Source organism: Halyomorpha halys, unplaced genomic scaffold (genome assembly GCF_000696795.3).
Source record: "Halyomorpha halys isolate HHAL.00 unplaced genomic scaffold, Hhal_1.1 Scaffold400.1, whole genome shotgun sequence".
Lineage (NCBI taxonomy): Eukaryota > Metazoa > Arthropoda > Insecta > Hemiptera > Pentatomidae > Halyomorpha > Halyomorpha halys.
In genome coordinates this window covers 421195-432252 of record NW_027106113.1, presented here as the reverse complement: position 1 = coordinate 432252, position 11058 = coordinate 421195, and the positions used below count along the sequence as shown (strand labels likewise).

General features: G+C 30.6%; 1 protein-coding gene across 1 annotated transcript in view; it reads right to left on the bottom strand.

The window, feature by feature from the left end:
* Positions 1-861: 861 nt before the first annotated feature.
* The window catches only part of LOC106682274 (uncharacterized), a 367154-nt gene continuing 356957 nt past the window's right edge, over positions 862-11058 (bottom strand). The window contains exon 12 of the mRNA XM_067053653.1: positions 862-1032. Coding sequence (XP_066909754.1) covers positions 862-1032 — 171 coding nt within the window. The remainder of the gene's footprint in view (positions 1033-11058) is intronic.

Sequence of the window (11058 nt, the reverse complement as noted above, 5' to 3'; positions counted from 1 at the left end):
ATTTGAAAATGCTTTTCCTATTAAAAAATATTCATATATCTAAAAGATAATTAATTAATCACATAGTCGAAAGAGCGGAAATTTACAAATAGTTATACTTACGTTGGATTTAAATACGTAAAGATAAAAATAAATTTATTTCTTGAACGACGAACAATGACAGAAAAAATATTTTCTAAAAGTTCCTAGTGTTTTATTTAAATGATAATTTGCATTTAAGGTTTTCAGAAAACATTAAAACCATGGTTTGATTTTTTCTTAATAAAATATTGGTATACTTTACTGGAACCGACTTTTCGTTTTTCTATGCTTAAACTAATTAAATAAAATATTCAATCTTTTGTTCTTATTGTAAAGAACAAAATAAATCGATTGGTATAATAATTACTAAATACATCATACAGAGCAAAGGCGATATAAAACATTTTAAAATTCCAATATATTTTTTCTTTGGGTCCTTTTTGATATTCTCCTACCTAAAACAGTTTCATTTAAATCTGTGATCCCACGTGCGTTACTCCCCTTGCTTGTAAAACGAAACTTTTGACCCCATTGGAGCAATATAAGCTTTATAGGAGAAACGGAAAGCATCCTAACGAACAGGAATTGTATTTTATTGGTGATTTTTTAGGAGGATCACAAGTAAATGCTTTAAAAATATATTTTATTTTTTTATTTTTTCCAGAATAGTTCAATCACATAGGTCTTATTAATAAAATTTTAAACTATTTTAAACCTTAAGATGAATCACTTAGATAAAATAATGAAACCACAGCACTTAGCCCGCACCATCAAGTGCAGTGGTACTAAATTTTGATACGTAATAAAATATTGACACAAACATATTAAGCAGTAACGTACCTACCTGAACCCGTGCCTAGGGATGGATACACTTAACCTCTTCTGCAAGGGATTCACCCTCAGGGTGTTGATCAGGACTCCGCCCTGCTGTAGGTGGCCCCAAGTTCCTCCGGCCTCTCGGCCCCACCACAGCGACCAGCTCGTCACCGTATCCACCAGGCTCACCAAAGTCTATAATGATATTATCATATATTAATATTGGGCTTTTAAACATAATTGGGTCATGTTATTATGCTAGGTTCCATAAGAGTAGACTTTTATGTTATGAATATTTAAAAAAATAACTATTTCTTAGTAAATTATACTTTTTAAAAAACTTATGATGGTCTTAACCTTGAAGGAAAGATTATTATAGTTTCGGTAGGTTTTACGCCTTAATTTCTTAATAATTAACTAAGAGTATTACAGAGCAGGTAAGCTGGTGGGAAAAATGAAGTCAAAGAGGCGGGCCTTAGGATGGACTCAGCGACCTGTCAGAGAAGTAGGAGCTAATTGGCTACCTTCTGTTTCAGTTTAGATTACATTGTTGGACACTCCTATTGACCTCAACGTAAACCAAAGCTCAAGGGCGTGGCCAAACCCCTACCCTCATTTTTGACTCACCTTTTGCTTTGAATAAGAGTAGTGTATGCTAATGACCTGGTTTTAATGTGACTGCTACAGTATCAGTATTCTCACACAAACACCTCCAAGTATGTTTTGCACCATAATCTTTTACTGTGGATAAATTCGTTGTTTCAACTATCTACACTCTCTGGTCCAATTGATATTGTAACTCATTTGAAATATCTTTGTGCGAATCAATATATAATTCTAGTAAAATATATAGTGTTAGATGAGTACAGTCATCCTACACCATCGTGATCATTATATTCATCGTTGTCGAGTGGAACTCTAGAACTGATTGATTTGCTACATTACTGACTCAAGAACCTTTCATTTTCCAGGAAAATACAGCTGAGCATTAATATTATAATGGAGAAAATAGTAACAGAATATTCCACAAGCAAACATCCGACTCTGGTCCTACACGTATTTCCCAGAGGGCTCTCACGTATTCTGACTGGAATATGTACCGTCATCAAATTAACTTTTAATAATTCGTTTCTACATATGTTCGTAAATTCTCCTTCCATTGAAATACTGATGCAATAAATTCCGGACGAATAATATTGCCAAAAGTAAATTAAAATATTAAATAAAACATTTTACCTGGAATATTACAACCTATGCGCATATAACGAAATTTAATTATTAAAATAATATCAGGGTTGGTTTTCATTTTTATTATAAGTTGAACTAGTTATAATTATTTCTGAATTTCACAGCTTGAATATTAAAAATAATTATAACTTAAATTTCATATAAATATCGTTAATTTTTCCTTTCACTCACCTACAAGAAATACATATTTAGATCGTGTAAAGTTTAGAATTTTATTTTTCGACGGAAAAACACGTTTTGAGGTGCCTTGATTCCAAATACTTAACATACAAGTCTTGATCACCACAATTGTGTATGTGAAAAGCATATCTCAAAAATAAAACATAAATTCTGGAGCAAAACATTTTGGAGAAGAAAACGGCCGGTCGGGTAAACTTTGGGTATCTACTTTATAAAGATTAAATTAATGTTCCTTGATCGTGTTAAAACATTTTTGAAGACGTTTTAAAATATCTTTTGAAGCTCACTATTAGTTATTATGGACCTCCACATTGTTAGGAACCTCCAAACCTGATGTAAATTATAGATAACTGATGTTAGGAATGTCCAAACAAATTCTGTTTCATTATAGACAAAAAAAAAATACTAAAAAATATTTATGAACATTCTGATCTGGAGAAATCCGGGTATTTACTTTATTTAGATTAAAAAGTTCCCTGATTGTTTTTTAATGTTTTTTTTTAAAAAGATTTTTGAAATCTGCAATATTTTGCCAGTTAATACTAAACAATGATGTATGTGTATACATATTAATTTAAATAAGTTTACAATATACCGAAGTTAATTCTGAACTTTAATTTCCGTAAAAATGCAGGTAATAGTTATTTTGTTCATTAAAAAAAATCATCCTTAAATTTTACGATAGCATTAAATTTAATCAATTTATTTGTTATAGGGTATATTGATAGAAGTATTTTTACAAATGAAATAGTGACTTAACATAAATATAAAACCTCTTAATATAAAATCTTCTAAAGTAATATTTTTAGTTCATTAGTAGTTTAAAGAACTACAAACGTGCTTAAAAAATCACCTTACAAAACACTATTTTGAATCTTGAAACGGCCAATAAATTCATCAAACGTCAAGATTCTTACAGGACGTTACTAAAAGAAAATCTATCATTATACCCTTGGAGGTGTTAGGATTAAGATCGCATTATACAATTCTAGCACGGTAATAAATCAAATAATGTATTTTGTATTTTGTGGAATTGGCTATCATCGGTTTTAATTAGAGATCATGACAGCCAATTCCAATTAAGGTCAATTATCGGTGCAATATTAACTGCAACGGAAACGATTAGATGCAATTACTAACTGCCCTGACAGTTAATGAAAACTGCCTGTTAACAATCTATTCAAAACGCAACTTAATACTCTCCTGTTAGTCTCTAATCTAATTTTGATACATATTTTTTAATAAGTTTTTAATTATATTTTTGAAATGATACCTTAGGCTAACCACGCTTTACGCTGCTTGAATTGGATAAGTTACAGCCCAAAATGGGTAATTATACTCGAATACCATCCTTCGCTCTCAACGAATTCGTCAGCCTACTGGAAGCAACTCACTATGGGCGTGAGAATAATGACCCTACTTTGTATATTTTCATCTTCTATGGTGTGCAAACATGCGGCCAAAGAAAAAAAATCTACACGACAGCTGGAATAATTTCCATAACGTTTATCCAACTTCGCGGCTTAGTTCTTGGAGTTATTCTTTAAATGAATATGAAAAATGCTTTTTCGAATAACGTAAATGATTTCTTATGGTCTCACGATGTATGAAATTATGTTCGTATTTTGTACGCAATAAATTAGTAATAGGTGGGAGAAATATAAAATATATTAATTTTTTGTAACGATGCATTAAAAAAGAAAACAAAAAGTTTTTAGTTTGCTTAAAAAAACACCTTAATTTCAGTATTTTTTTGTTTCATTTTTTAAATAAATAAAACTATGTCAGAAATGTAATCGATTATCACTTTTTTATTTCCCTTTCTTCGAGAACTTTAATATTTGCAAATAAACCTATTTTTAACCTTGCAAAACGATTTAATTAATATAAATAGTAATTTTTTTTATAGTAGCAGTTTAAATAATACATTTAATTAAAAGCTGGTATATATAAGGGATAGCTTTGATACTGACGAGGGGTTAATGAATTTTTTTTTCCACCCACCGGCTGATTACACAACGAGGGTAATTCATTAGTAAGGCCGCCCTTGGTATGCTAACTTACTGAGGCCCTACCGCATCCCCCCCTTATCCGTTATTCTGATTTCTTTCTACTTTCCACTTCTGTATTTAAATCCTTAATTAGTTCTCAAGTTGTATTGCATTAAGAAGTAATTTATAGTAAAGTTTTTTGAGGTGTGCGTGAACTTAGTGGGATTTTAACCGAATTTAGCTAACACTATTCATTATGATAAAATTTTGAATAAATTCATTGAGAATAGATGTAAGATGAAATATATAAATTTGTAACAACTCTAATAGCTTTAGAAAAGTCTGGAGGACAACCTACATGAAGAAAATAATGAAGTAGCAATATATGAATAGTACAACAAAAATTCAGGCCATTATAAAAAGTAAACTAAATAATGAAATATTGTATAATAACTAATATTTATTTTTTCATTCCATTTGTACCAAAGAAGATTTAATTATATAATTATTATTTTAAATATAAGCAGATGGTCATGGTTGCGGTCAAAAAAAGAAGAGCAAATAGTTTAAAACTTATATTTAAATCTTTACGGTCAACTATATATACATATATATAATTATTATTTTATTTCGTCTAATATAGTTATGTTATTTGTTTTTATAATAGATAATTTCTGCAATCAACATTAAATTTAACCCATTCAGTATTATTTTTTAATATCAATTATTATTTTATATGTTTATAACATTTAATGGGGCAGCGATAGCAGCGTTGCAACGCGCCAGTCTACCAACCCAAAGGTTGTCAGATCGAGTCCCGGTACCACCCGGACTTGTTTCAAGCATAAAATAACACAAATCTCACTCACAACCTCTTCCGGGCATTTGTGCAGTCTGCCATGGGTGGAACTAAAAAAAAAGGAATGGGAGTGACGGACCCACCCTACGAAAAATCCACGTTAAGAAACGCGCAATATATTTCCTAATTCATTGCTCGAGGACTTAGACTTCCATTGTCTGTCGGCCATGTAATAACAATAATAACATTAATAGTTGTTAACTCGATGTTGTTTTGTGTTACTTCTTGAACTGGGTTATATTATATTCAATATTCCATCCAATTTTGGGACTTGGTTTTTTGTATATTTTTTTTTTTAATTTTGATAAAACCTTGCATACATATACTTTAGTTCTATCTTTTTACACGATTATAATCTTTAAGATAAATGTTTTTCTAGGGCACAAGAGGATTTAGGAACTGTGAAAAACATCGAAATAGATACGAAAATTATTTAAAAAATGGAATAATTATAATTTTTTTAAATCTTATGATTAGAATATTTTTAAACAAGTTTTTTTTTCTTTAAACAACAATCAATGAGCAAGGAGTCAACGTTTCTCTATATCATTCATAACCTATATTTAAGTAAATAAAATAAAAATTATACTGACTACAGAAAATACACCCCACTTCAATAGTTTAATTTATACTAAGACAATTCAGATGGTGTATCACTCATGAAGAATATCATTGGTGATATGGTTCAGCTGAATACACTACTGATATGAATACATTAATCAGTTGAACATACACAATAAATAATTTTTTTTGTTTGAATGTGATATCAGGAGAGTATCTCTTTTTCGAAACTCTTGAGATTCTTTAGTAGGGGAAGTTGTTTTATCAACTGAATAGTTTTAAAATTTGATAAGAAGCAGACGTTGATTTTTTTTTTTTTTTGTAGAGAAGTGGTGAAAGTTCGGCTTTGTTATTAATTGTAGCTACATTTCATATAGCTACTCTTATTCCCTTGCGTCGAATACTTCATTTTGTACAATGATTTTTTTTCTCTTACAGGAATTTTTTCTGCATGAAAATCTTTATTTACAGGCTAATAAAGCATTTTTGTTGGTTTAGATAGTTTCTACAGTAACTATCAATCTTTACATAATATATCCTAATTGCTTTATTTAGCCAAGACATTTTGATTTCTAGTTCGTAAATTAGTGGTTTGGTGTAGCAACAAAAAACTTCAAACTTCAGAAGTGTAATATAAAACTTTGTAAAATAACATTATTTTCAAGCTACCTCTCTCAACCACTCCTTTAATAAAAAAACCTTAACGACCACTGATTCTGTTATAAAAAATAAATTATTTATTTAATTTTTTATTTCGAATTAATAATTACCATTTCATACTGATTAATATAATCTTCTGTTGTAAAGTTATTTGTTAAACAATTTCGAGGACTCTTCATCACTACAACGGCCACTGTTTTAGTTTATCATGTACGTTGTACCAAAGGACAAAAAATATATTTTTTTTCTTGCACATCTATTATACCTATACGATAAAACGGTCACTTAATCAGTAACTGTAAAACTGTATCTGAGAAACGGCAAACGGCCTCTGAAGTTGAAATTAATAATTAATTAATGGTGTTTCCCTTTGTGCTGTAGATATAAAAGGCTGAGTTTCGAACCCAGAATAGACTGAGTGATTTAAATAAAATTAAATATTATTGGGATATTAATTAATATAATAATTAAATTCACAACAAAAAGAATCTACTAACATCCAAATCTCACTAGTATTAACTAGGAAAGAATACAATTTTTATCTTTATCTTAAGATATAAAGAACAGATTCTACACACCTGTTGTCTTATTGGTTACTGTATCTCAAAAAAAGCAGTGCCAATAAAGCTAAAAATTATTAATGGTGGTGTTCCTTCCTATGTAGGTTTCCTTTATATGTAGAACAAGGCTAGACTTTAAAAATTTCTGACACTAAGTGGCTTAGAAAAAAATATTTCTTAAACAAGGAAATCTAAACGAGGAACTCTCTACTACTTTAAATAATATGAACCAGAGTTGAAAAAATTAAAGTTATCTACCAATTTTTAAACATATGTTTAAAAAATTAATTAAAAATTTTATTTAAAAACCAATATATAATGGTATCCAAAAATCATATTTGGTCCTCTGTACAACATTCCGATCTACTCTATACCAACTACTACATTGCATTATAGTTCAATTAAAATAGATAGGGTTATTTAACTGAATGATGAATCCTGTATTTTTTTTTTTTTTTTTTTTTTTTAGCCAGCTTTCTTAGACTCATAGATTTCTCTTTATCGATACAATAAAATCAACTAAAAGTTAATTTCCTTAATTTTTATGTTCACTCAAAAAAGAAAAATCTATAAATATGTTTTCCTATAAACTTATGCAAATAAATTTCTTCGAAATTTACGATGTTACGATGTACACCGACAGAAAGATATCAAGTAAACAATCTGTGTGATAATATGTAAGCTATCAAAGACAGATAAGTAGAAGCTAATCAAATAACGGTTAAACCAATACTGATGAGATAAATATTGGCAAGCTGTCTTCTAAATCTATTAAACACTCATCAATCCACATTACCAGAGCCGGTTCGCTGTTCAACTTTAGTGAGATATTATCTCAAATCAAAAGTCTAACTTTTCCTGTATATTTACTGATAACCTTTTGATTACTTTGAAGTTCTGTGGTGCAGTTATATCTTCCGATTTCTCGAGGGACTCTACTGCTATCATGTGGAAGTAGTTTATTCAGGCTAATTGAATCGTTGTATCATACAAGTATAATACCATACCAACACTTCCGGCTTTATACTTTTTTCTGACTTTATTTCGGGTCTCACAAGTATTTAACAAAAAAATATATTATGTAGATAAATGACGCTTTCATACTCTTTGGGAATAAAAATTATAAATTTCATTAGCGTCTCTGGTCTTGCAGATATTGTTTTTTATACTGTTAATAATATTGTTAATAATCAGCCACCTTCGAAATCCCCAATAACTGTCCATGTTTGTTGCATTTCAAATTCAGTATAAAAAAAAAAAGAAAAATTAAAAAGCCATCGATTAAATAAACTCCAGATAATAAATAAATAAATAGACATCAAAGCAAAGGTTCTAAAAGACACACAAAGGTTCTAAAAGGCACACATCTACAGTATACGAGTTTTGGCAGCAGTGTGGTAATTATGGCACATGCCTAGGTGTACTCATGCCACAGAAAAAAAGACAAAAAAACTAATTCTAAAAACTGTTTTCTCTAGCAATTTATTGTTTTGAGGAATATTATCTTCATATAATGTATCAATGTCTACAAGGGATCAATATTCTTCCCAAGCTTATTAGACTTCTCTCTGAACCCTTCATATCTTGTCAAGAACCAGTGACCTGGCTGGCACCACTTAGCTGCCAATACTGAGTATACAATTGGATATTAGTCGTTTGAAAATTCATCCGACTTTAATTTTTAGTCATAGATGTTAAACTAAAATTTCAATCGAATTGGTATCAGTCGGATAGAATTGTTTTTCAATATATCTTTATTTTAAAAAAACTGATTTTATTTTATTATTTTTTATAGTGCTATAATGACTTCGGAATCATGTTTTTTAAGTAGGATCGTTTTTATTGAAATTCTAACCTATGTATGATTAGTGACTTCATCTTAAACATCAAACCTAAAATCAATTTGACATAAACTTTTGCTGGTCATGTCAGAGTTAATCTATGGGTTTTGGCCAGCTCCTTTTTATTGTGACTCCGTGTGAACCCTCACACTTAGCCACCAGGCTACATCTCAGTTGCATATCTTAAGATACCCAGTACAACTGGCAGGTCAACTATATCAATTTCGTTATCTCTGGATTAATATCCATGTTGATGCTGGACAGCTCTTCTTGAATAATATTTATATTGTATTGCAGGTCCCGCAAAGAATATGTCGAAGACATGAGCAACGGCGAGCATTGTATAAAACGAAGGCTGTAGGTTCCTATGCCTATGTTGAAAGCGCTTCAATCTGAATTTAGTATTTTTCAGGGCCTGATGCAGAACCAATACGAAAAATAGGGAACTTAGGCTACATCTCTGTCGTATTCCCTGTCTTGTTACAAACTCCTTGTAAGTTGCTTCCAGCAGCTCCCTGAAGTACTCGCTCCATCTTTTCATTATATCCTCTTTCTGCCATAAAATAATGCCTTCTTTACCCTTGATTCCTTTGAGGGAATTCAGCCTTTCCTTCCTTATTCATTTTATGTCTTTAGAAGATCTTCTGGTTCTCATTTATATTTTTCTCCTAATTGCGACCAAAATATTCCCATATTGTTTGGTTTGAAAATCTTTTATCTTGGACTTCCATCTTTCCGAAATTTTAATATTATATAATGTTACTGAGAAATGAACCTTTTACAGGTCCGGAAACCTCGGCGCTCTGAGTTATAGCAGCATCCCTGCCTTAAATATTGAAGGAAGAAAACCGAAAAGTTTTAGTTTTAACTTTTTTTTTGTATTGGACTAAACAATGGTATATCACCTACTGAAACTCATAGGGTAAATTCGAAATCCGTAATAAGGAGAAGACAACCTTTCAAACTTTTACAGAACTATTAAGTTTCAACTATCTATTATGGAGCTGGAAAATCGATTTTTCACAGTTTGATTCTTGTGATTTTTAACAATATCGCACATTGGAAAGGTTCCACAGTGCGAAAGAAAATAGGTACACAGTTCGAAAATCTCACATACTCATCTTTTTAATTTATAAAATCGTGGGAAATGTGAAATAAGAAAGGCCAGATTCAATAATAACCGAGCCTGAGGTAATGAAGGCAGTAGCTATTAGTTTTTGCTTGGACGAGAGGTTTAAGTGCGGCGGGTAAGACCTTGGTTCAGGTACTAAAGCTGTAATGAACTGGGAGATCGTAGTCCATTAGTGGACTGCCCTCGCACAAAGTAATCACCTGGTAATTTCATCCCCATCGTTGGCGCATACTCATCCCCAGTCCTTTACATCGTCACCCGTCGGGTCCAGAACCTCAATTACAGTTGGATAAATATGGAATTTCTAGGGGCCTCGGAATATCATCAGCAAAACTTAAGAACACTCGATCAACTGTAGATATTTGATCATGAATATAGATCATACGAAACGTACCTTGAAGTATAAGAATATTATTAAAGAAGACACGGTGGTGCAGGAGTGGCAAAATAATTTAAGGTAGTAAACATTACTTTATTATTGTTTAAAAACCACGAAAAAATGGTGTGGTTTGGGAAAAAAGTTAATACACTTCTCTAACACTAACATTATTTTCAAATACCGATTTTCAATTTCGACAAAAATCAACAGGAGAGGCTGTTGAGGTGAATGAAATTTTTCTTCTTTGGAGAGGACGGAATGTAGACTGAAATCATCTCTTATAGTACATAATTCTTTTATGATATTAGTTAAAGGTGATATAATGATGATATGATATAAGTTAATGGTATAGTGAAGAAGTCATTTTTTTCCAGAAACAGAGTAACCAATGGAAATGCATTTTCCTCAGTTATGAGGAATACTACACGTTTGTTTATTCATTTAAGTTAATGTGTTTGAAGGTTTAAAATCACAATGAAAACCTTATCTCAGCATTTTTAAATTGCACCATTAATCACCATCAACAACCATTTTTTATTTTTTTTTGACAAAAATTAATAAAGTAAACTTCAATATAATCGTCACTTTAGCATTAAGTTTTTGCATATTAAATAAATATTTCTATTAAGAACTCTACACTATTGTAATATCTAATATTTTTACTTCTGTTTCTGCCATTGCTTAAAATCGTTATATTAAAAAAAATATATAAAGATTTAACTTATTACGCAATCGATTCTGTAAATTTTCAATCATTTTTCGATTCGATTTCTCTTCTAGTTGGTTTTTATCCAGAGATTACTACCGAAC